The sequence below is a fragment of the Branchiostoma belcheri genome, unplaced genomic scaffold, assembly GCF_001625305.1.
Source record: "Branchiostoma belcheri isolate BF01 breed outbred unplaced genomic scaffold, Haploidv18h27 scaffold115, whole genome shotgun sequence".
Lineage (NCBI taxonomy): Eukaryota > Metazoa > Chordata > Leptocardii > Amphioxiformes > Branchiostomatidae > Branchiostoma > Branchiostoma belcheri.
In genome coordinates this window covers 804677-832464 of record NW_017802547.1, presented here as the reverse complement: position 1 = coordinate 832464, position 27788 = coordinate 804677, and the positions used below count along the sequence as shown (strand labels likewise).

General features: G+C 42.4%; 1 protein-coding gene across 1 annotated transcript; it reads right to left on the bottom strand.

Moving 5' to 3' along the window:
* Positions 1-871: 871 nt before the first annotated feature.
* LOC109462330 (zinc finger protein GLI2-like) lies at positions 872-21249 on the bottom strand. Its single transcript, XM_019758867.1, has 12 exons — positions 21152-21249; positions 15055-15160; positions 14665-14861; positions 14302-14418; positions 12964-13171; positions 12509-12770; positions 11528-11779; positions 11031-11180; positions 6176-6340; positions 5460-5738; positions 4056-4398; positions 872-3886 (listed from the first exon to the last, which is right to left on the bottom strand). Coding segments are annotated over exons 1-12 (4290 nt in total). The 5' UTR covers positions 21153-21249; the 3' UTR covers positions 872-1676.
* Positions 21250-27788: the final 6539 nt, after the last annotated feature.

Genomic DNA, 27788 nt, shown 5'->3' with positions numbered 1-27788 from the left:
AGTCCCTTCTTAAATGCTTCAGCATATTTGTGGGTGATGGCAATTTGTAGGACTGCTTTTTGAAAACAATTCATTAAATGTGCACAAGCATACAGTTGAAAAGGACTACTGTGAACATATTGCAGTTTGTATGTGTTTTAACATGGAGCATGACTGACAATGGCATTTTGTTCAGTGCACTCACAGTACAGCACTATTGTACAGGCTATAATTTCAATCAGGGAAGACTTATAATTTCACATTCTTGATGGTCATGATTTGCAAACATTCTTCTGTTTTCTTCATGATGAAACTTCACTTATGTTACATGGTTCTGTACTTCATGAAGCATGGTAACAGTTCTATGTATATCTTCTCTGAAAACTTTCTCCTCGTTTGAATATAGAGTTTCACGTATATGTACAATGATTGTGATAACAACCTAAATTCCACTCAGGCTAGCCAGTATAACACTTTCTTTGATATACCTACTATTGTCTGTTGAAAACTTGTGTGTCCTAAATATGAAGAAAGCAAAACTTCACAAGGGCTTTACAATTGTTACTGTTTCAAAGAGCTATTCATAAATATACAAGTTTTGATCATGATCACAATGTCATTTTTTCCTACAATTTTATCAACTTTCAGTGTGATATTTGTGGCTCTTGGCTACACCTGGTTGCCACCGGTGAATTACGCCTGCTATCTTTTTAAAAAATCTCATAGTACAGTATTCATCAGTTTTCTACCATACACACAAACAACGGTGCTTTGTACATTTCCTGAGTCCATTAACTTCTAATAGACAAGGCACATGATTACCTTTTAAAATGGCTTCAAATGTGGAACTGCATCTAAACTGAGCTCCAAAACTTTCAAACAAGATGGCTGCTGTTAGTGTGAATGACCAGTGGGCCCCAACACGGATGCCCACTGCAGCAAGAGGAAGGTGCCTTTCTCTAACTACCGGTACATGGGTAGTGGGCGATTGCAGTGATATCTTAACTTATACAATGGGTTCTGCATGGAAACCTTTGTAAAGTGGCAAGTATTTGGCTGCTGATATTGTTAAATAGAAGTACTTGTCATTTCATGTGTCGTGAACTAGAATAAATAAAAGAAAGGCTAGTCATGTTACTATCAGACAAGTTCCTAATGCAGTAAACAAAACATTCAATACCTTCTGCCCTCAGTGCATATGAGAGTTAAATTCCTTCCAGTCTATAACAGTTAGGCACGAACAGGCACTTCAGACAGACACCATGGCCACCTATGGTTGTCAGCATAACTTTTGACAAGTACACCCCTATATCTACATACACATTACCTACTGATTTCAACAGCAAGACACTATGCAAATGGCACCAATGTTTACTCTGTTACAAAAAGCAAGAGAACCACATCCATACTCTTATGGCAACAATTTTAGTTCTTGAGACATTAAATTGGCCAGTCATGGCATCTCTAAAGTTTATCTCTGAAATCTGATTTATCTTTTCTTGTCACTCACATCAATGGGAAGTTGGAGGGCTTGAAAGAATGACATAAAATCAGTCTTTAATGTCACTCTGACCAATACCCCAGTATCTTTGTACAACTTGTCATTCATAAAAATGAAGCCCCAAACTTTTAACACATAGCAAACCACCCCAGCCTGTAGTCTTTGAGCCATCTTGACAGAATAAAAGTCCATTGCTTCAGCCCATCATGTTGAGATATCTGTTCTCCTCTGCTAGAGAGGCCATGAGGGAGCTCATGTCGTTGATGACCATGTTGGAAGCAGAGCCGGGTGTCTCCGGCGGTACCATGGGCGTCATGTTCGCACCTCCGACAAAGTTTGCGCTTTGGTCCTGCGTGTAGCCAGCGTTCCCAGTGGGGAAGCCCATAGGATTCTGGGACGGCCCTGGCATGGCGTTCTCCAGGCCGATGTCCCCGTCAGCCCGCTGCGGCGAGTGGTGTGGCTCGATAGTGGAATGTACGACGTTGACCTGTGTGGGGTTTTCATCTGTCGTCCCGGCTGGTTTTTGCATGTTGAAGAACTGGACGTTGGCCTGGTACTGCATCTGCTGCGGCCCCTCCGGCATGTACTGTTGACCGGACGGCGACAGCTGCAGGTTTTGCATCTGCTGCTGCACGTTTGGAGACAGCTGCATCTGTGTCTGCATCTGCTGCATGTTGTAGTTCTGCTGCATGTTTTGCTGCTGTAGCCGTTGCTGCTGCAGGTTGTTCATCTGCTGTTGCAGCTGCGTTTGTTTTTGCATGTTCTGCATCTGCCGCTGCACTTGCATGTTTTGCATCTGAGCCTGCTGCTGCATCTGCATCTGCTGCATTTTTTGTGCTTGCTGCATTTTTTGCATCTGTTGCATCTGCTGCATCTTCTGCAGCTTTTGCATTTGTTGCATTTTTTGGATTTGTTGCAGCTTCTGCATTTGCTGCAGCTTTTGCTGCTGCTGCATCTGCTGCTGACTCTGCATGTTTTGCATCTGCTGCTGACGCTGCTGAGGACTCATCATCTGTGCCGGCATGGTCGGGAGCTTTGGTGCCATGTTCTGGGCTTGTCTTGTCGGACTTGCATAATTTGGCACGGGAGACTGCATACCCATCTGGTTGTAGTTCTGCTGAACTCTGCAAGAGGGCGAGTTTAAGTTGGGATCATAACTAGCAGGACTGAATTGCTGAGCTGGACTCATCTGTGAGGCATTGTAAGTCGGAGGGTTGGGACTTTGGTCTAACGCACCCATGCTGACTTCCATGGGACTCAAGGGCTGTGACCCCATTGGTTGAGACATCTTATAACTTTGGCGACTGGGTGACAAGACCTGCTGTGATTGGTTGAAGGCCTGTTGCTGCTGGACAGGTGCCATTGGTTGTTGTCGGGGACTGAAGGCTTGCTGTGGAGATCCCATGTTTCCAAAGCTGTCTGTCTGGATGGGGTTCACCGGCATGGGAATGTCTTCACAGAAAGTGGGCGTCGTCCCCACCTGTTCAAAGTTGGGAACCATCTCCCTCGGATCGTCGCCAGTTTGCGAGTTCAGGAACTGTACCATCTCGTCCGGGATTATCACGTCAGGCTCGTTCTCGATCAAGTCCATCGGAAATTCCTCCGCGACTCCCTGCATGGAAGTACTGGCTGATTTGGGACTGAAGGCTTGTTTAACCTTCGTGGGACTAAAGGCCTTTTTAATTTGGGGTGGGGGTTGGGGGGTTACTGGGGGGAGGGGCGTGTGTTTGTTAAAGCTGTGGTCACGCGGTACGTCGGGGAGATTCGTGACCATGTCGTTATTCTGAGGAGCGCTCGACCTGCGATGAGGCCCGTCCTTGACCTCCTTTGGAAGTGGCGTGCCCTTTAACCTATTGTAGTGCCCCAGGTCACTCTGCCGTCTCGGGTTGGGCTCTTCAACATTCTCCTTCTCCTTCCTGTCCCCTCGGCGGCTCTCGGGTCGCGAATCGGTGCCACAGACAGCGGTAGGCGGCCGTCCTGTCGCTTGAATAAACCTCGCCCGCAACATCTGCTGCTGTTCAACATTGATCCCGAGTTCGTTCACGTTCATGCTCAAACTGCTCGCATCGCTCGACTTCCTGGATGACCCCAGTGAAATGGGGTCGTAAGAATCATTTGGCGAGTACAGTGACCCATTGGAAGTTCTTCTGTTAATGCCCGGGAAGGGACTAGCTTGGCTAGACCTTCTACTGGAGAAGATGCTCTCCGGGAAGGGCGAGGCCTCGGACGACCGTCTGCTGCTGTAGTACGAGCTGACCGTGCTCGCGCTGTCCTTCCGCGAACCCAGGCTGCCCAGGCTACTGGTACGTGACGTCTGACTGAGGCCTGATGCGCGAAGCTCACTCGTTCTTCTGTTGGTGGCCTCAACCGAAGAATGCGAGCCTTGAGCACTCGGTCCTCTTGAACCTGAAGAGGACAGAACGACACAGTTTTAAATAAAATAAAAATAAAACAAAATAAAATAAAAATAAAATAAAATTTTTTGTGTTGGCAATTGCAGTTCAAACTTGTTTCATAATAATGTAGTGAGGCCAATGGCAAACTACAATACACTTCCAAATTACAAAATACACACCTGTCTTTTCGATAGGAGGTAGTTGTACAGAGTCCGATCTGGGTGGGGAGGTCGGACCAGGGGTGCTGCCACTTAGTCGCATCCTTCTTCTTTGGTTCACAGGTTTGTTTCCGATGCGCGGTGCCCGAGGTACCAGCCCGGGCCGCGCCGCCACCATCACGCCCTCCCGTTCGGCGGCGTGGGACGTGGGGACGGTGCTGCTGATGCTGCTGTCGCTGATGACCTGGTCGTCGATGGTGGAGAGGTCGGGCAGGCTCCCGCTGTTTGCGTTCATCTCCACGCCGCTGTCGTGGTGTGGGGACGAGCCGTAAACAGACTGTTGGGCATCGCACGTCTGGCCGGTCTGGAGCGGGAGGGGGACAAAGGAAAGATACTGTAAATTCATTCAAGTTTGCAGGACTGTAAAGAGCAAAGATTGCAGGATCTTCACAGTTAAAAACAATACTGTAGGGTGAAACCTGTACAACTTGTACTAGAGGGCTCGAAATTTAAAAAAAAAATTAGGTGCACAAAAAAATTTTTTACAGTTTATATCATACCATATACAAATTCATTTACTTTTGTAGGAATTGTCCAAAAAATTGATGAAAATCATTCCATACCCACCTTGATCAAAGCTTAGTGATTTCAGGAATTACACATAACTATGTTTTTAATTCCTTCTTCTATGAAAAGTCATCCATTTGATCTAAAGCTATTAGAATTATTTGCTTGGGTAATCATTCTTTAAAGGGGCATCATGCAACATGAGGACAAAGGATTGGAACAGATCAAAAGGGTAACAAAATAAAAAAGAAGTCTGACACAGCAAGACTGGTAAGAGGTACCTCAACTGCCACCATCTCTTTCCTTGTCACCAAAAGGAAAGCCACACTGGGTTATCAAGAGACAGACACAGACACACTGTTAGTTCAGCTTGTCAAAGAAGTCTGGAAAAACTTCAAGGACATGTGTTATTGGAAAAACTAAACTAAACATCTAGCCGTTAGTATAGCTTAGGAGATTATTGATGTGGACAAAGAGCATGCTGAGTTAGAGGACGTAGACAAGTTAACAATCCAAAACTGGAAAAGTAAAAACAATGATGGGCAAACCTCCCTCTTTTACACAAACCTATGTCATGTCAAGCACTACTGACTATGAAAAACATGTAAAGGAAGAAGCATTAACACAAATTTGCATCACTATACTAGTTCTGCGTTAGCCTAAAACAGCACCAAGGAGAAATAAAAAGTTTCTGAACTTGCAAGGGAAAGTGGCTTGGAGTTCAGTCTTTGGAGCAGACTAAAGCAGGCCTAAGGAAAAAAATGTTGTGTTTCCTGTTTCCCAACCGACAAGGCTGAACTCCAGACTTAAGAAAGCGCAACAGTACTCTGTGACTGAAATTCTTCTCCATAGACTTACCGGCTTGTGACCATCAGTAGGTTTCTGTCCAGGTGATCCTTGAGAAGCAGCGGGGTTTGTGGTACTGCTGTGTACGCCGTTACTGTCCGGGGGCGAGCTGACCGAGTCCTGGTCTCGTTTGTCCGACGGTGGGTCCCGCGGGCGCGGCGTGGGTCCCAGGGTCTTGTGCTTCTTTGTCTGATGCGCCTCGGGACCGTGGACTGTCTTCACGTGTTTTCGTAGCGAGCTGGGGTCCGTGTATCTCTTGGTACAGCCAGGGATTTTACACACGTACGGTTTCTGGTAGGCAGAAGAAAATAACACAAATTCAACAATCGCTCATAGCATCATTATGGTAATAACAAAACAAGTCATTTTGCAGTTCCATGAAATTATGACACATTGTGGTTTGAGGTAAGGTCTCTCGCTATTAAACAATTTTCGTCTAGTCACTTTTGAGTAGCCTACACCTTTGAGCCTAGCCATAAACCCTTTGAGCCTACCCACAATCCCCTGCAACATTGGAACTGTGAGATATCAACACAAAACTATAGCAACTTGTAGGTAGTTTCAAAAATGTTTCTATTTGTTTGAGCCTTTCTTTACACACAAAATAGAGAAGAGGTCAGGGTCAGATAATATACAAATAGAATATGCAGTATATAAAGATATCAACTAAATGTGTACTTCAAAGACTGCAGGAAAAGTTCTTATTTGATAAAACATGAATAGCTTACAGCATTGGAGTGTGTTCTGTTCTGGTGCTTTGCTCTGTCGGAGGCGTTGGAGAAGGCCTTGTTGCACCCTTCATGTTCACAGACGTACGGCTTCTCTCCTGTATGGGACCGCAGGTGGGTCTTCAAGTTCTCTAGCCGAGAATACGCCTTGTTACAGCCCTCAAACTGAAAAGAAGGATGAAAATGTTGTAACAACTGCAAATACAAATGCTGATACTATGTACTTTGTTTATATCTATTTTCTATTTCAGGGCTTCGGTTCATTGCTAGTACAGCACAACAACTAGCACATTAACAATTGGCTGTTATTATCATATTTTAACTCAACAAACAAAATACCTGAGAAAATGGAAAGTTAAACTTTATAACTGGTTAACCTTGTCCCTGCAGAGGAAACATTTTGTCACCAAACTTGTATTTGTTATCGAGTAATGCAGCAGGGCAACTTGGCCATTATTGGCTATTGCTATTTTCAAAATTTGTATATGAATTTAAAGTAAGATTACAATAAACACAGCGGGAAGAGAATCCACATTAATATTTTACTGCACTAAGAACCAAACTAACTGGACAAAAAGATTTCTATTACTTCTTGTCACACAGTATATCGGACACTGCGGCTTTCAATATGGTCCAGGAGACAAGATTATGACCAAGCCATTCAGGGACTCTAGACCTGGCCATTATTTTTGACCATCTTCTTCAGATGAATACACCCAATTACAACAGTTGGGGGCCACAAAACACGATATGTCAGGGAGCTGTCAGTTCACAATGGCCACCCCTTCATGGGGTTAGGACTCAAAGATTGGCTCCTTTGTGAACCCGAAACATCCCCAATTATGAACAACAAAAACTTCCCGCTCCGAGGAGAACTGCAGGGTCTATCGGCATGTTCTCTGCGGAGTGACCAGTTTGGCCACTTGTTTAGTCTCCAAGCAGATATTGGGGGAAAAAGGAGAGTGATCTCGAACAGGTTAGCTCACAGACGAGCTACTCTTCCACTGGTCATGAAAGAAAAGATAGCCTTGTGTACTTTACTCTATAACGTTACAGTCACCAGTGCAGGTGTGCAGAAAAAAGCATTTTGAGCTCTGCATTGGGACTTGAAATCTTTATTCCAATTTCACTTGGTTTCCTACAATGAATAAGCATCTAATAGTACATACCTAACGGCTAAGTTGAACTGAAGCATAATCTACTATATGACTCCGTCTGACATAAAACAAGTCAGCTTACTATTTGGCACCCATAATAACACAGTGGAGAGCTGATCCTAAATGATCACATTATGATGTATGGAGGTGGTTGGGGAAGCTAAGCTAGCCCATGTGAAATGTTTGCGCCATCTCCCAAAAGCCATGTAATCTTCATCTATACTTTACTTCCCATCAATCACCATACCCTGTCCGCCCCCCTCCCCACCTCCATTCAACCATAAAAGCCCCCTCATCCCTTATTTTCCGGCACAACTTGACCTGATGACACCATCTAATCTGTCTCCACCACTAGGAGGGGGCTCTGGGGTCTTGGATCAAGACCCCACGGGTCTACTGCAATTCCTGAATCACAAGTAAATTGGAGGCGAGTGAGTCTATCACTGGTGATAGTGACTTACAAGTAATTCAGGAGTCGTCCATGGGGAAATTTCAAGTATGATTTCCTCTGGGAGGCAGCAGCCAGTATCAATATGGAGTAAAAAGGCTTAAATGAAGTTTGAATGACTTTATTTGGCTGAGACAGTGGAGCTATTAAACTGGCATCAGCTGTCCCCAGGTAGCTGTTTTCAATACCATCTGGTTTCCCATTCTTGGCTATGTATGAGAGAGATTGAAGGGCTAATGGAAATATACCTATTCTTTTAGTGCTCGAATGACGATTTATCCAAAATACCACAACATGTAAAAATTTTAGCATGAGCTTATTATATCTGCAAATTTTGTTCTCCTAGCTAGAACAAAATTAACATCCAGCCATTGTTTTTTATGACACTTGTGCCAATGAAAATGTTAAATCAGAAATTTTCTTTAAATGCTGAAAATAGTCACATTTGAAAGCTTCTCTATAACAGTGCAAGTTGAACTTGTAGTTGTGTAGAACAGTTTAGTTCTTTAAAAAAATCAAATTTAAGTTTCTGATTTGACTGATTTAAACAGAATAATAAAAATGTTCAACTTGAACCATAAAATGTTCCACTTCTTCAACTGTTTCCTTGCTACCTTGTACAAGAGAGTAATAAGATTTTCACACAATTTTGATGGTTTCATTCCTATAGTTGTAACTTAGAGTTACAGGGGACTAAACTAAAACTGCCTGGGGTCATTTGCCACCCTTTTCCACTGTTTGTACCCTTTCGTGACAAGCTAGCAATGGTTTCTTCTTTGTGCTTTAACTACAGCTGCTGGTAAGTCTATTGCCTTGTGTTAGCCGCTTCCGCTGTGTGACATATAGTGAATGTCATGATAGACAAGCCTTACAATGTGGGAACATAAAAGGCCAGTATACACACACCACACAGGGGAACAGGGTTCCAAATATCACCAGACATACTACCACAAATATTACACTATACAACCAAACACCTAGGTTTTTCACCTGCTAACTTACTTAAAAGGCTCCATCATTTTGGAAACTCCATGTGTTAGACTTGAAGGTGAAACGTATGTTTGGTTAGGAAGTTTAAGTTTGTTTTGGCTGGAATAGAAAGTCGCTGGAAAGATAGCCTTTTTGTTATAGTGTGAATGCCACATGTAAGCACCTATTAGGCCATTTAAGCCATATTACATCAAACAATGGTCTATTAAATCTTAGTACACCGGCCAAAGCCTGTTACCCTGAGGGCGACATTATGCCTGTTCAGTTTTATTTCTACAGAATAATTAGGAGCCCCGTCTAAAGAATTCCTGACATTTTTAAGACTTCAATGAAAACTCGGAAGGTTACCATCGCTGGTGTAGGTCTGTGACCAGAGGTGTCGGCAAGCAGACCACCCACATAGTGAAACACACAGGCTCCGCCCACCTCATGTTGGAGTGAGCTGGAGGGATGCAAGCCCTTCTACCATTGGCCGAAAATGCGCGCTCACATGTGTCCTCAATTAAATGGCCGTAAGTGTGCTGCTACAGTCTTGAGGGTGCAGTTTAACCATCTGGTAACTTACGACTGTAAAATTGTCCTTTCCTTTCAACCAATTCAAGAAAGCCTGAGACTGTGGGACACCCTGTAGTTAGATTTTTGTGGTCTGTCATTGATAGAAGCCAGGTTGCCGGCTAACCTTGTTAGTGAGCTGTTAGACCCATGGCAAGCTTCCAAATTGTTCCAGGTTGCTGTGTTCCCAATTTGGATAATTATATACAACTCGACCTTTGAGTCCTAGGAAAATGTCACTTCTTCTATGACAGTTTTTTTGCTGATAGATACCAACCCCTGGTTGAGGTACAGTATGTATTTTAGCTGACTTTTTTCTCTACACCATCAAGCTTCTCTTCCAACAAAAAATGAAACTTGCCCATTCAGCAGACATGATTTTGCTGTGTGCTACGCAGGGCATTTTTCTGAATGCTAAGAAAACATTGAAAAATATGATATTCGCCCCGTGTATCATCTAATAATCGCAGTGGTTTCATGTTCAACGCTTTTACAGTGAGAACACAATGCTCTATGTTACTACCGTGCTACAGTATTGTTTGCTACAGTATTGTTTTAACAGTCAACTTAAAACTTTTACCCTTTACCACGAAATCAAGTGTCCCAATGAACTTTAAAATTATTTACAGCATTTAGATGATCGGTATATTACAAAACCTGCTTTGGTTTGCTTTTGGTAGGGAATTTTCGTTTTCAATAATATCATTCTCCTTTCTAGGTAGCAGAATATCATAAGTGAACATGACATGAGTGACCCATAAAAGAAACATAACTTTGACCAAAGATGCATCCTCAATCAACAAGTGGACACATGTGACCGGAATTCTGTCCACAGTGGACCAAACATCCCTGGAATGCACCAGTCATGTCCTGCGCTATTCTCGGTAGTGACCGATCGTTTCCCTTCCTCCCTACAATACATAAATATCTGCATGTATTTATGGCTGAGGTCATTGACCTCCTTCAATCATCATTGTTCAGCTGTCTGTTGTGTCCATTGTTTTTTGCTTGGGTAGTTTGATAGGTCCATCACTGCCAAAAAAACTCTGCCCTTTACATCATTCTCTGGGGCAATGTTTTGTGGGCACCACATAAGGGAGGGGTTTAACAAATTATCCAACAAATTTAACAGCTACAAAGCTAAAAGCAAGTACAAGAGTGAAAGGTAGTATGGAGCTAAAACTTTGTTCCAATAAAATAATAGTGTGTTGAATTTACACAGGATTCATCTGAATAAGCACCTAGGTCATGTGACTTTACAGACATGTAATGTCAGCAATTGGTCAAAACAGACAGATATTTTGAAAAGAAAATCCATTTTCAGATATCGTCACATTGGACAAGTGGTCGTCTCAGGCAAGTTCTTTAGAGCTTACGTCTATGGGAGGAAAAGAATTGGGATTGAGAAAAAGCGGCCATTAATAATATGGCCAGATGACTGGCTTATAGAGGTGGTCGCTTGGGCAAGACTGTGTTTTTCTAAAATCTAAGAGCCAAGAAACAAAATTGGTTGTCGCTGTATCTCTGCAGCCAGTTCCATGCCCTTGGCCTCTCAGTGGTCTGTGTAAAATTAACTAAATTGGCGGGCTGCCATCAAGCCTCAGCATCAGTGTGCAAGCATGTTTAACCCTCTGATGACGGGGAACAACAGACGATAAACCGGATAGCGAGTGTGTGAGTGTGGCATGGCCCACTGATAGTTTCTTACCGTGCATTTGTGAGGTTTTTCTCCAGTGTGTCTTCTCATGTGCACCACCAGCATGTACTGGGCCTTGAACGGCTTCTGTTCTCTCGTACACTCGGCCCACCGACACACAAACTCCTTCTTCTCACCGTGGATGTGATCGTTGTTGATATGCTGCACACAAACAACAAAAACACAACCTTGATATAACAAATATATTGCAAATCACGTTTACTTTGCCTCCTCAATTAATCTTTATTTCTCCCTTTCCAAATGTAGTAATATTTGACGCAACAACAGCGTTTGCAGTAGAACCATAAACATATAAGACAAAGTCATTTTAATGGGAATATAGCACACTTAGTGAAAAGAGTAGTGGTCCGTTCCGGTGTGAGTGGCTCAAACCTTACAGTCCAGTTTTATGCAGCTTGTACAGAAAACTGGTGTGTTCTCCAGTTTTGTACATCTAAAGACGTTTTACCAGTTATGCGAAACAAACCAAACAAACAAGACCAACGTACATGGACTAGCTGCTCCTGGGTGTCAAACTCCTTGCTGCAGCCGTCCCAGTGACAGTTGGTCTCATACACAGGAGGTTCCGCGTCTTCGTTGGTCCCCTCCGCCATGCTGGTTTCGGACCGGGACTCGGCGGGGAATGTCGTCGAAGGCACGTTGTCCGGAGAGCCCTGTGAACCCTCGTACTTGACCTTGGAGCGTTTGCTTTCCGACGGTTCCATGGTACTGCTGACGATACTCGAACTTGGCTCTCCAGTCTGTAGAGTAAATGTGCGGAAAGCATCAACATCTTGAACACAGTATGATCCTTTTAACAGGGCTATTGCTTATCGACTTAGCCTGGATGTCAGACTGTAGTCAGGGCCAGTACACAGGCCATTTACTTAGTTAGACCTGAACAGTAGATCTAACTGAGGGGTTTAGATGGTAAAATTTTCTTGGGAACATTGTTGACATTGAAACCAAGAAGCACAACATGCTAAAATTGTTGTGCAAGCATGTCTAATCCTCAGAAGTTGAGAACAACAGATGCTAAACCGGATAGTGAGTGAGTGTGAGTCAATGCTAGATGTTGTTTCTTTTCTTGCCCTAATAGTTTTATCAGGTTCGTAAATCACTGGCCAGCAAGGTTCTTGATACACAAGTGTATAATCCCAGCAACAAATAGCCGCAATGTGTAGTAGAACCAGTCAGTATTACCCTAAGGAAGGATACATATTGTTAAACTTAAAGCTTCTAAACTGCAAAGACAAGTGCCCTAAGATTGCATTATTTGTAAGACTCAAAGGATCTCCACAGAAAGTTAGATTACTATGATGCTAGGTACAAAACTGTTCAAGGTAGCAAAACTGTTCAAGGCAGCAACTTCCCTAGCCTTTTGCATTTTTCAAATGCATGTCATTTTTGGAAATCAGTATACAAGATGGGGGAGGGGGGCACCATTGCTCTGTTCTTTATAGATCCGTGCCATGTGTCTGTTAACGTACCTTTGTTTCTGTGTGTGTAGCTGCAGAAGATGACGGAGGCATGGCGCCCTGTGCTGCCAACATGGCCATACCGGCGGGGAGGGGGGCGGCGAACGGGGACGCGTGAGGCATGCCGAAGTGGAAGGGACTCTTCTGGCGCATGAGCCTGTTGTGGAACTGCTGCATGGCGGGGGAGGTGGGGTACGGGAACATCGGCATGGGCGCGCTGAACGGCAGGTTACCCGAGGACTGGGTCCCAGGCTTGCTCTCTGCACCTTCAGTCCTGTTGCCGGCAGAAAAGAGATAAAAATGCTGATTACCAACAGCTTCATATCTTCCAAGGTTTACAAAAGAGAAGTCAAACCCTTCAGACATAGTTTTATACATCGAGAGACTCATCTTTTTTTTTTTTTATTTTGTTGATTAACCCTACTTCATCATGTTTTGTGGTGCATGTCCAAAGTTAGTACCCTTACCTCAGAGCGCTTGCCGACAGGTGACCATACGATCCCGTGCTCGCAGACGAACCACTGCGCGAGCCGCCGTTAATGAATGCAACAAGAGAGTTTGGCGACGTTCTGATCATGGAGTTGAGGTCCAGACATTCCCCGGATAGCGGGGAGATGGACAGTGCACGCTTGCGCCCGTGTCGCGCCGCTGTTCTTGGTGTTGAGAACCTTGAACCTGAAAAAACAAGTTAATCCATCGGGTGTGTTATTTTCTGTCAGTCTTTCTAATGAGTTGGAAAACATGGATTTTTTTCACAATGTAAGCTTTTACCTTATTTTAGTTTTTTCCGTTTTGCTTCATATTTTTCCTGAAAAATTCCACAACAAATCAAATTGGTGTGGCCTTATGAGGGAAATGTTTTAGAATGTCTCCCCTTAGTTGATATTTCGTTACTGAGAACACAGGACACTGTTTCAGACTAAACAGATACTTGAAACTCGGAGGCGACAACTTGGAACAGCGAATTGTTTTTCTTGGCAACTAACATTATCCAAATTCCTTTAAAAAATATACAAATTGTTCTACAAGGTTAAACTTGACACATGTTAATAGAATGCTTGCTGTACAAAGAACAATACAGTTGTTAACTTACAATTGTTTCAAGGAAGAAAATATAGTATCCAACAACATTTAATTCACAGGAATTGTCTTAAAATTATTTGAAGATGTAAATACATTTTTTTAAAATATGTTGAATAAGTTGTATCTTGCAAGTGTAAGCTATTTATTTTACAATACTCAATAGATGTAAACAGGGGCTAAAAATCTAATCCTTTCTTCAACAGGTCATGATCAATGCCTAACCACATACTGGATTTCAAAACAGTCCTCCCATAGCTTCTAGAGTTACGCTGTTCAACCACAAATACCATCACACAGAAACGCTACCAAAACATAACCTTGAGGCATGGTTTTGTAGTGTAGTGTTACATGTAGAGTGTTTGGCTATGAAATGGTGAGACGCAGGTTCGATCCCGAGTTGTACCCGGGAAATGTCTGGACATGCGCCCCGACGTTGTGCCCTTGGGAAAGGCACTTTACACGACTTTCCTCACTCCACCCAGGTGTGAATGGGTACCTATCTTCAGTTAGAAGTTGCATTGAGGTCACCTGGTAGTGCCAAATGGCAGCCCAACAGACACTTGCGACAGTTCCACAAAAAGTGTGTGTGTGGGGGGGGGCAAATATGTTATTGTAATATGTGTAATTTGTGATGGTAAACCCTACATCAATTCTGCGCTACAAAAAATGCTACGATTGCACGGGTAATGTTTAACCAATAAACCTTTATTCTCTGATCTTACCGTCTGTAGGCAGGTCGATGGCTATACTGCCACTGCCACCACTGAGAGGAGGCATGTCACTGTACATGCGCTGTTGGCTCATGGCTGCCATGTGGTAGTACTCTGCTGCTGTCATGCCTGGACAGGGATGAGAATAGGTAGAATGTGAGCTCCGTGAATAGTTTCATCAGGTTGGTAAGTCACTGAATGAAGAGACTCTTTTTACACAACCAAGTGTTTTACCTGAACCATGAAGGTATAGTTCTTTCGAATATGTCCATTTTTCTCAGGCCGCAAACTTTTGTTACATGAACGTAAAGTTATTTACAGAAAATCTCTCTCTCTTTATTACAGTAAATAGCGGTGAGGAAACTCCATACTCACCATCGTGAGGACTCAGCCCCCTGGCCTGGGACAGGGCAGACAGTGGGGGGGTTCCATGGTAGGGGCTGAAGAAGGGGTTTAGCCTGAAGGCAGGGTGGGGGCCATGTAAGGGGGATGTGGGGTCACTGTGTGGTCTGTGGGGGGTGAGCCGCAACATGGAGACATCCGACAACACAGGGCTGCCACCAAAGGGCGGACTGTGGGGAAAATAAAGTTGTGTTGAAGTCAATTCTTCATAGTTTTTTTCTTTATAACTGTGACTATTTCTAAATCTAACCCTAAATCTTTTTAAAAATTGTTGGCAAAAAAATGCCTTCTATTTTCAAAATCGTTACAATATTAGTGAAACTTTCTGACACAATCATTTTATATAGAACATTGCGTACGTACCTGTGTATGGGCACATGGTAGACGTTGTGGGGGTCAAACGTGTACCGTCCCTCGTTAGTCCGAGCGTCAACTGGTATTGGCTGGTGGAACGGCATCACGGGAGACACTGCAGCGAAACACAAAATCCACAGCATTAGAACACGAGGGAAAGGCACACAAGAAGTTTAAATCCTTCCCATACCTTTCAATGTATAGGGCCACAAAGTTGTCTAAGCACTACAGCAGGAGGCTAGTCCACTGGTAGGGGTGTGTGTTCAACTCGTGAGAACTGAATAATCACTAAATTTTAATCAGCACAGGAACCTGTATGTACCATTTTGAAAGTATGACCCAGTCGAGGTTTGAACCCACGACGTCCAGTCACGTTGCAAAATTCAGTGACTTGTTTCAATATTGTTTCCTATACATAAAAAGAAATGTGAACATAGATCATCCACAAGTGTAACTGTCAGTTAAACTTGATTTAGTTTTCATACGTTAAATAGGGTAAAAAGTTTTTCACAAAGTTAGTAACTCTGAAAACCTATAGAAAACATGCAGACGTTGTATCTAGGTCACTACTGTATTGAGTAGAGCACTACATGAGTTTCTTTGAAAGACCTGAGGAGGTACAACTGTCAATACAAACTCGTCCAGTCAGTTACCGGTACTTCAACTTTGTCACCCACCAAAACAGACATGACAACAACTCAATCGTCGTCTCATAACTAAATTCAGCTTAGTCAGACATTTCTACCGATACCTTCACACACATTGTCTACTCTAAATTTGTCTACTTCCATTGTCACAACGATCACTATTCTGATCTTCACCTGTAAAGGTACAGAGTCTGAGATCGATATCAATAGATAAAAATCAAGCTGGCTAAACATATATACCCTCCCCTAAGATGCCACAATTACAGTTTCACACTAAGGTGCAGCGGGTCAACTCCCGGTCATCCCGGGTTTGCGGGTGACCAGGTTGATTGACAGGCCACCACTGCCTGTATCCGACAACCAAATTTGTTGTCCCGAAGATGGATTGCCGGGATGAAAAGGTCGATAAAAATCCAAATGTCTCATCACGCGAGGGGGAAACTTCGACAATGAAGCGGTCTCTAAAAGACGAGACCTCCGTCGGAGATTTGGCCCCCCACAAAACAATCTCCCAACAAGGTTATCAACTTCCCTTCCCATCATGCATTGGGTGGAGAAAATGACAACGGCTAGCAGCCAACTACATGTACATCAATCTTTTTTTCAAAGAAGGAAACTACTCAACTTTCAGCATGCAAATTCTTGTCCTTGAGAACTTTTATATATTGCGAATTTAGAAGTGTTAGGAATTTGGCAGTTCTTGCAGCAAACTCTTCACCATAAAATTATATCACTGCAAATACGTTAACTGTAGTACAAACCGCAAACTTGAAACACGGTGAAAACCTTCTTTGCTCTTCTACCAAGAAAGGAGATAAATTATAAATTTACAATACTTTCCACCTATTCACACAAGTATATATAATAACTTTGCTTCTGTATTAATCTGTAACATTTTAAATACAATATCATCAACCAAAATACAAAAACATGAAAAGGCTGATACTACTGCTTGATAAATACAACACTCTTTTCTTTGAAATCCTTTAAAATTTCAGAAGTGTATTTCCTACTCCTTACTTTCTTCACCTTCCCTTGATTATCTTCCATCTAGTCAGAGCTTTGCTCATATCGTCCTGCCGCCTCCCTGCTGTGCTCCACCTCTGTGGTATTACACAGGAATGAAGTATCGCTGCACTCATCTAAACAAGGATCCCATTAATACACCCCTAACTGCCCTCATCTGACTGTCATAACTCCATCATAAATTGCACTTCACAAGCAATCGCTCGCATCCAATAGCCCATATTTCTCGTGAGACCTGTGTAATAAGATCTCCCATATTGCAATCCCCGCGCGGACCCATTGTCTGTGTTCAATCCGGCCCTGATAAGTTGTCCCGGGTCCCTCAGGTCGCGCCGGAGCCCGACGAAATTCCCCGCCATTATTTTTGCGTTGCACTCTGCGGTTCCCTGTGGGCGTCGGGATCCCGAGTAATAATACTCCACTTTGCTTCAATCTGCGGCGCTGAATGAAAATTGATATCAAATTCAATAGAAAGGAGATATAGTGCCACCGGGGGGATGGGACGATGATTTGAGGACGAAATTTCATTTCCAGCAGGCAGGCAGTTCATAACGCAGCAACAGGAGGTTACTCCATTGTTCTCCCCGGGTTTGTGCAATCAACTCTTCTCCCTGAAGAGAGGCAGGGTGGGAAGTTTGGAGTGGGCATTTACATGTCTATTGTCTGTCTCACGTCTTTCCAATCTCTAGTGGAACAAATACTTTTTTGCAGTGTTCTGCAATATTGCAGCATGTCAAAATTTTGTTCTGCTATTTGGAAATACTTTCTTCGACCATACACCTATAAGCCTTACTAAACCCATACGAAATTGCATAATTATTAAGAAGTACATGTATAATTTAATTACATCAGTAACCATAAAAGCAAGACAGGTAGTGTGCAACTACTAGTACATTACCCAACGACACCACAAATGTCAATCAAATGAAGATCGACCCAAACCAGAATTTTAAAGCTCCTACCTGACCTACCTACCAGTATAAATTACTACAAGAAGTTATAATATGGACAAAAAAGGTACACGGTACAAATGCAAGTACAATCTAACATCGAGATGTCACTCTGAAACCTTTTGAAACACTCAATTGTCATTACAAAATATGGATGCCAGCAAGAAAATCTTTTGTAATTGAAAAATCATCTTTTCTGCAGGGACCTTGCCAATGACTTCACTAATAACTTTGAGAAGATGATCCTCAAAAAAAGGAAACAGCTTATAAAAGCTGCCACCTGAGTAGAGCCTCCCTGTAGGCCCATCAGACAGCCGCAAAACGCAATCTTCTTTTTAACAAGTGAAATCCCGGCGTGCGCATCAAACAGCCAGACACCTGACGCTCTTTTCATCCACTTCCCGGTTTCCCGCGCTGGGCACGGCGAGCAAAGCTGATGAGCAATCACGTCTTGACAGACGCGGTCCCACGCGCCACGGTAGGTCTTCCCGTGAATCCAGGGAGGTCCGACCAGCTATCACTCTTAAAAGAGTTGTAGACTTTTATATGAACCAGAGGAATAGTCTAACAAGCGTCCTACTTGGAGGGTGTGCTCTTGGATGCAGTTACAACTGTATGCAACAGTGTTACCAGTGTATCTCAAAACAAATCAAAATCTGCAAAGAAAATCTTCATTTTGAGTTGGACCATATTAGATATTAGGGATATCAAATATTAATGTCTTTTTTTCCCAATTCCTTTGAAAAGTGTGTAAAAATTGACAGCGAAAATTAACTTGCTTTGCTGCCCGGTTGACTTAGTTGTCGGGATAAAAAAAGAAAAGGCATTCACTACTTTTGTACAAACGCATCTCAATAGTACTATATCGTTACCTCAAGGTCAGAAAAAATCTTTACCAACAACAATCAAATTAGGCCACACCAAGTAAATCTTATGGATGACGTCCTTTGGAGACCCTAAATCTAATGCGAGAGGGCGAAAAAAAAACAAGAAGGGCCCTAAAAAACAAGATGCCTAGATTAGAAATATACTAGGAGACAACAAATGTTAGGACACAAATTGAATGAGGTGACACAGTGTAAGAAGCAAGAAGTCTTTTATTCATCATCAAAACAGGTGGAACAGCAGTTGTCGTCCTGTCCTGTTTTCGCGTTACGGGTTTCATGTCAATCTGACGATTTGCGGCACTGTCGTGACTCTTTGGTCATAGTTACAGGAAGCGGAATTTCTTGTTTTTTTTTCTAGGAACAGGCCAAAATCAATGCGCGCGCGGACGTCATCCATAAAATTTACTTGGTGTGGCCTTAGTTTAAATAACAAAATTCAAACCTTTCAAAAATTAATCTGAAAAAGCACATTTTATCATCGGACAGTCTTCCAACCAACTTTTGGCTGGTTCAAATATTTCTAGTTCTTTCAGTGAGTGTTGCTAGTGTACAGGTACACTGTAACAGTCTTATTCCCTGGACAGACCCTACCTTATGACTTATACAGACCTGACAGCTAATATACTGGTATAGCTATCATCTTTAAAGGATTACTGTCCCCAGACAGTGGAAACTGAGTGATAATGCCGGGAGGGTCAGAGTTTAATGCACACTGCTTTCTTATTGTGAATGCCTCAGTGGTTTTTTTCACATCTTATCGATTGTAGGGCGACGTATGGAGTGTATGATTAATAGAGAACCCACACGGATATCGCCAGATCTAGGAACAGTGGAGTTGACATCCTTCCATGCTTTAGTTTTATCATGTGTAGTTTGAGTAGGCTAATTGTTGTAAACTATCAGCAGTGTTAGAAATACCCATCTGCAGTCTGCATTTTGCAGAGACATTTTGAATATTGCAGAAGAAAAATTCACCTGACACAATGTGGTTTTCTGTATACAGTCCCCCCAAAAATTCTCACTATTTCTCACATCCAGCTCAAAAATATTGCCTGTAACAAGTATGTAATGACCTCTTTGGTAGATTCTTTTAAAATCTTTTGTTCGGTACTACTTCATCTATGCTTGAACAAGTAACTATCACTCAATGTTTAATCATTCATTACAATCTAGTAATTACGGCAAACCATTTAGTTCCATTTCCTGAATGGCTGAGCACAATACATGACCTAACGGGGAGGGGGGTGGAACATAATTCTTGTAACATACTAGATGCTAGCTAGACCATCAATGGAGGAAAGTTTGGAAGGAAACCAAACAGTCATCACGTTTCAAATTTCAACTCAGCTCCTGGTACGAATCCTGTTAGATTTAGTTAATTGGAAGGATTTAGCAAAGCGAACTAACAAAAAAATCTTGCCTCAGGCACCATTAAATGAGTGAGTCACATGGGACGGTTGTAAAACTAATTAAGTCATAGAAAAGAGCAACAATTATGCTGTTTTGCAGGTGTGACCTACACACTAGCCACTGTTACACACTGGCAGTTTTCATGTCACCTGTCTAAACAACACTTAGAGCATGTCATCATGAATACAATTACTGATCTATTTTCTAGTTCAGTCAACAGTAAATTTGAAGTTGTTTAACTTGTTATGAAAAGAAACCGACCATGTTCTTGCTCTTGTACTATTGAAAAAAAAAACAATATTCATTGCACATTCATTTAGTTCAAGGTTTCAGATCTACACAACACGGTATCACAATTTATTCCACCTACCTTTGTCTACTTCCATGCTTTTGCCATGTCTACACAACTACATTGTAACCTACCAATCCATGTGCAACTTATTTCCTATGACAGTTGGTGACTCAGTATGATAGCAGAAAAAAACACACACAGGGGTTTGTGATATTCTCAACTTAGTTACATTAGCTTTCCCAGCAAAGAAACTTGTGCTACACTGGCTTCAAAAAGTTTCACCAATTCAGACAAAAAGACAATTTGATCAGGGTTTGATTCCTTACTCAAAGCGATGAGGAAAGATTGTGTAATTTCTACAAAACCCCTATCACGCCCTCGTGAGTGGGTGGATAGAGCAGAAAAACATGACTGCTCAGTGACTGGTCAGTTGGCCGAGGAAGGAAACTGTAGTGACTCAGAGACTTCCTTGAAAGGGTCTGAATGACACAGAACTGACCACAAGATGTCTGAGATGTTAACCATAGTTCCTGTTGCTCTTCTCAGGAGAAATACTGCCATGGTAATAGACTTGTCCCGAAATATAGAACTTCCGCTGCAGTACATTTTGGAATATTGAAGAGTGTATGCCCACGTGCCCAAGCGACCACCTCTACAAGCTGACCATGTGGCCACAAAAACTGCTTTTTCTCAGCCCCGATTTCTTCACTTTGCAGTACAAATTTTTTGATCTGTGGAAGACTTTAAGTGGCTTAGAACGAAAAAGGGAATGTGACATTATTTTGTTTTCTTGTAAGTCCGGAACTGGTTCCCAACATTCAGAGTTTTTCTTTGGATTTGAACCTTAACATTTTTATAAGTCCGGAAGCAGTACACAGCACTGCTTGAACTTACTGAAATGTGGGTCCACATATCCATTCCTGGGGTCCAATCCGAAGGACGGGTAGGGGTAGGTGGATCTGTGTTCAGATATGAGCGGTGGGTGGGGGAATCCAGGCCTGCTGGGCTCCAACCTCGGGTGGGCGTACTCGCTGGACGACGCAGCCTCCTTCTTTATCGCAGTCTCCGCGGACTTGGCTTCACCTAGAGAAGAGGGAAAGCAATTACCAAGTTTGAGTTGTTGCAGCTGTGTACTTGTACTAGTTGTAGAGTCTAAATCAAACCCAGAAATAAGTCTTAATTTTGCTCTTTCCATGAACAAATTCTCCATTTCCTGCAATTTTTTTTGTTTTTGCAAATTTAATTTTCTTTCCCAAAATAAGAGGGGAGGGGGCATAAGTGGATTATGAGACTATGGTGTTATACGGTACATATTCTGGGTGGAAGGAAAAAAATAGGGACAGCCTCCTCTGCGACTTTTGCAATGGAATGACCCAAACATAAGTGGGGAAAAGAAGATTTATTTGGAGAAAGATTGCAAAAATACCACTGGTACATCTGGTTGAGTGATCAAAAGGCTGTCTGGCCTCTCCAGAGAATTTATAGACAGTCAACAACCTCTCTAGCTGAGCAACCTATCTTCTCTCTCTCTTGGCAAGGCTGACTCACGGCTAATCCATTTTTACGTCAGGAGGGGTGGGGAAATAATTTTTTTATCCCCTCTTCCTGTACTCTTGAACATTTTACTTTCTGTTCTGTTACTGCTTTGTATCAGCAAACTCTCACTGCAAACTCAACATTCTAATACATGAAATATATACTCTGTCCTTCACTGTGTTACTGAGACTACTGCAAACTCCACGATACTGCAAACTCTTTATTTTCAGTGCCACAAACTTCAATGAATGTACATTATCTGCTTTTCGTCGTAACTTCTAATTTTGATACCTTTTTTAAACTGCCCTCCCCCTAAGGTTTTTACATGGAACAGAAAGGGACCGGTGATATAGAGGTAAAACATGGGTCATGGCCAGATGTCTTTACTGGAGTCTAACTTTATACACTAGCTGTAAGCTGATCATCAGGGAGACCTCCATCTTTTGTGACCCTGAACCTAGCTGTCTGTCAAGTTCATGTCAACAGATACTGACACTGTCCACGATCTAAATTCATAGATAGTCAGTATGCAGCATGGAAGACTCTACTAAGAGAAACAAAAATGATAGGGTTTTTATAGGATGGTAGTCAAGGATTCATATTGCTGAGTAAAAAAATATTTTCCACTCTATGGAGCCCTTTGCTTGGCTAGTCAAGTCTGCAAGCACTATAGCAGGGGCCTAGTCAATACTACAAATGTATAGTTAGAATCTTTCTTAGGATAAAACAGGAAAAGTATATCTCAATTTATCTAGTACTTTCAGCATATACCTTGGGAACAGATTTTGAGAAAAGTGGAAAATACAGATTGAATACTTCTATCACTGTAAGTCCACAAATTCTGACCAAAACATCACCCCAGAAATCCTTAAAATACCCCCATTTGCCCTAAAATCATCTTCAAGTTGCCCCCCTCCCCAAAAAAGCACAAAAACTGATCAAAATTCAAATCCAACATACTATCACAACAAGAAGACAGAAAACAACATGGCTGACAGAACTCTGGACAAGTTTCCAAACACATCGGCCACAGACAGACTGACAACCGCATGACAAATGGCTTCATGTTTGGTCACGACCACTTGAAAAGGACAACTACAACCTTGAGTCAAACATCTAAAACACTTTGGTCAACACAAGATATTTGCTAAAAGTAAACATTGGCTTACTTACTGCAGGGGAACTGAAGAAACTGCTGCTGAATTCTCAATGGTGGTGCTGTTTCAACCTCGTATGTACAAAGAGAGCTGCCGTGGATAATGCTACTTTCTTTCTGTATTTGAGTTCGTATTTGCGACCTTTCTTGAAAACAATCAGTTCCAACAAAATCACATTTAATGCAGCCATATGTTTTGCGGTTATTTTGGTCTTACGGCAACTGATTAAACCTCATGATACAAGAAGCCAAATCCACCAATGAGCAGCAGTTGTGAAAAACTCATTATCACTTTAAAGGAGGTGCAAATAACTGTAATAATGGGATTAATTCTCCAAAAGGTGGGAGATTAGGGAATTGTGAGAAATTCCCATGCTCCTATTTTTCTAGACGATCTGTTACACTGCTACCCACGTACTTATCATTATGTGCCACCAAGAGAGATTATATTGACATGACTTGTAATATCTATCACAATCTTAAAACTTGAATTTTTATGTTGACCTACATAAATACTTACTGCTACATTCCTTAGAACTCAAGGAATAAGAGAATACTTACAGTTCAAGACATTCCAGACTTATTACTTAGTTGTGAAGTTTCAACACTTGAGTTTCTTACATGAAGAAATACCCAAAGCAAATTTGCAGTCCAAAAATACTGCCCCATTCTCATTCATCATTTAATTTATTCCTTGTACATTTCACAAAGAGCACAAAGTTATAAACCTTGCATAGAAGGACAGTAGACCTAAAACTGGAAAGGAAAAAAGTGGAACCAGTTCTTTTTTGGGTGGGGAGGGTGAGAGCAAGTCAACTGTGCTTCCTGCCACAACTGCTTTCTGTGTATCCAAATTGTTTCCAACTGAATAAACCCAGAATTGAATAATGAATTGGTCTGGGGAGGGTACGTTTCAAAATGCAAACATTCCTCCAAAGCTAGCAACATTGTATATATTCCCAACATCCCTACAAAGTGTTAAGTATATTTTGAAAAATATATGTAGTCCTGTTAGTTGAATACAATAAGAACTGAACTAACCAAGTTAAAACTTCTAGAAACTGTTACAGTCTGCTCTGATACAAAACAAATTCCTAGGATGCCACAGGGGGACAGAGGAGTTCTTGCTTTATCCAAAAGTCTGCAGGATGTTTTAGGAATAATGATTCTGTTGTTGAAACTTTGCCAGCGGAGGTGACCCAAATTCCAGCAAATTCCAGCCAACAAACACCCTACAAACACGGTGACAACTCTCAAGACAGGAGAGCCCTCTCACGAACAAAACGAACCGTCTGCTCTGTTCCACAACCCACCGCTTGTTTATAAGGATGGCAACAGTTCAGAAGAAGTTTGTGAGTTCTAAACAGCACTTCAAAACACTTGTAAGCCATACGTTGTTCCCTACAAGTACTTCAAATCCTTTATCCTAGTATGCTGCTTAATTCCATACACAACAACTTCGCAGTGTTTGCCAAATAGCTTATTCGCCTGCAGAGGACACCGGTGTTTGCTATCTACTCACAATTTAGCCCCTCTGGTTTGCTGTGATTTACCTGTGAGGCGGCGGCGTGGTCCCCTCCCGCATACTGATTGAGAATTCAGCTACAGGTGTCGGTTTGTGTCCCTCTGGGTAGACCATGCGTTCCTGTACTAGACCAGACTACAAAGCCGGGCGCATTCCCCATGCTAATAGCACTGGGATGCCCATTTACATGGCTCATGCATATTTGATATCCCAGGGGCACAGCAGTCAATGACTGGCCATCTCATCTTACTGTTATTAGGGAGCAACAAGTACAGATAACATCCCAAATGATTGGACATAAATTACAGTGAAAGAGTCCTTAGGTATGCCATGCCATAAACATAGGCTGGTTGGAAACTTGGTAGCTGGAGTGGCTTTCTCACCGGCTAGAACACTCCAGCGCTACTGGAACGTGTTTAATATTCATTGCAAGTGATTTGAAGCCGTATGGATCGGTAGGTTTGGATGGGGTTTGTTTACGCTCTCGTGAACAGTTTTCAAAACTCCCCGCACTTGAAGCCCCTAAACACCCGCGAGTGAAGTTTAAACAAGCTGCCAAACACGGGCCATTTTGATGTTTGTTGGTGGAGCACTTTCCCGTGTATGTATGAAAGCTCTCGGTCGCATGTAGCGAGCCTGCTTCAACTATTGTCCCCCGGAAAGCCTATTCAAGCAGGGTCTACTTGAGAAAATAAATTGGGCGGCTTTTACATGCAAAGCGGGGTAGAACAATAGCTCCGTTCTCTCGCTCGGTAGTGCGCAGCGTCCCGGCAGCTCCTAGGTGATAGGGGTTGGAGTCTAGTAATCCGGGGATGGTGGCTGGTTGTTGACTGAGACTTGTACAATTGTTGGCTCAAGATATTGGAAACGCAGACAGGCACACAAAACAACAAGATCAGGGTGCCCAAGTACCTGTTTAGAATAGATTGACCCTCATTATAAAGGCACTTTGCTGGAAACGATTGTAGAAAAGTGAAATACAACAGGCCTCTTCCCTCTTTGACATTTTTTTTACAACCTAAAGTCAAAGTTGCTATCTTGGTCAACAGATGATAATAAATCTTTGTATCTGGTAAAACGTGCTTGGTATGCTTTGCATTCCTTTCTTTCTACTGTACATATAACATTTGCTTCTTTTGCTTTTACCTGTCCGTAACGTAACCTTTAAACTCAAGGATTCCAAAGGAAAGCATGTCTTTAAACCTTTGTCCTTAAAACACTTCCAATTTCATCACATCACATGACACTTGATGATTTGTACTGGCAGAATGTACTGCACCTATGCAAAAGCCTAATTTTCATGGTTTTCGTTGCATGTTTGGTCACCGTTACATCCGAATTTTGCCTGTTGCGGAGGATATCTTTTCCGACACAACATTTGGAAACTACAGACGGGATATCAACCTTATATACGCCAATTCGACCTTATATGAGACGTTCTGCCGAAGTGCTATACACAATACATTACAGGTTTCGTGCAGGTGCAGTACATTTTGACAGCTATGAAAGCTAAGGAAAGTGATGGGGTACAGGTAACTGCCTTGATGCTGCCTGAAAGGTGCCATACAAGGTAAGAGTACAACATGCCCCAGGCTGTCTCTTATCTCTCAGGCACTCCCCTTCCTTTAAAAGTGTCACACAATAAGCAGCTTTTACCCACTGCTATCCTTCCCTTTCCTACACACAGTTATGCAAATGTTCCTAACACCCCCACCAAGCGACTACTTTCTTGCCCGGAGACCTCCGACAATGAAGGAATTTTCCCTGAGAAAAAAGTGCCAGGTGAACAGGGGTGGAAAGAGGGCGAGGGCGGAGCAATATTGTGCCTGTCCTTCTTTGTTCATCCTCCGCTTTTTCTGGTCTCAAATGACACACAACAGCTGATCATTAGGAGGGAAGGATGAACAACAAGGACCCAAGCCTCGTATATTGTGTAGCTGTGAGCCGTAATTGATGGGACGGTTACAGGCAACCGGAAGCCTCACAACACAAGGCTCTGAAAGAAAGGCTAGAGCGTAATTCACCACTCAGGCACCAGGGGGAGCTAATAATAATTGGCAACACACATCATGTAGTGAGTTTGCTACTTCCACAAAACTTTCCTTACAAACTTTCCCTACACAGTAACCAAAAATAAATGATGCTTTGTAGCCTTCTTTTCCTTTGTACAAACTGCCAAACACTTTGTACAACTGTATGGAACTTTCTGTCTACATATTTACCGCCAAATAAAAGTTTGGTACCATTTGTATCATTGTTTTAGGAGTAAATCATCAGTAAATTAAATGGAGATGTGAAAAAAAACTTTGAAGAAAGAAAGCTGAGATGCCACTGATCAAGAGGAAAAGAATTCTAATGAGATAGGCTCTTCTTCCATCTGTGCTCATTGATTAAGTGGTTGCTAAGCAACCAGCAGACAAGATTGATGGGTGAGTCAGGTGGCAGAATCAAGTTTCTCTTGTTTGTTCTAGTTGGGGATTATCCATTGTTGCTACCAATTCGCTGGTTTTCAAAGTAAGACATATTTCTGCAAGTATCTAACTTTCTTCTCCATTTTTTTTTGTATTTGAAAGGCAATAATTATATGTGTGTTACAATGTAACTTAACAGCTAACTGTATGGAGGATAATTTGAAAATACTTGTTCTAACACTCTCTATTGAGCACAATATACAACATACTTTACTTGATCCTCCATTTTGCACACAGACGGTAATGAAAATATTATGATGCGAACTTTTGGAAATACTGAGGACGATAGCCAAAATAGATTACGACACAAAATGAAAACATTGACGCCGGTCTAGCGCAAAACAACATCAACTCCTTACCATCCATGCGTGAGGCGGACATCCGTGGTGGTATTTTTAGGAAACAGAAGTCAAGATTATATTTGGCTGGGTGCTCTCTACAGGTCATGGAACAATTTGTCAGCCACATGGCCCCCCTCCCCACCTCCCTCTGGTTGGGTCACATTTTTCCCTGAAACATTATCTGTGACCCACTTTTCATAACCCCTCTCTTACCCCCATGCCTTGGGGGGGCATCATGTGTACATTTTACACACAGTACCCCCAGAAGGAAGAAATGCGAGCCCAGCACATAGGGGTTAACTGTCCTGCATGTTTAGAATATCACTTTGAAAGTTGGTGAAGATAAAAGAGTTACAACAGTTACCACCTATAAGCTGTCAGAATTTTCAAAATTCAGATTGTTGTTGGCACCTTTTTGTCTCAAGAGACAATGGAGTTCTCGCCAAGGATCAGCTCATGGTTAAGTGGCATTAATGATAGTATATTATAACTATTTTGAGTT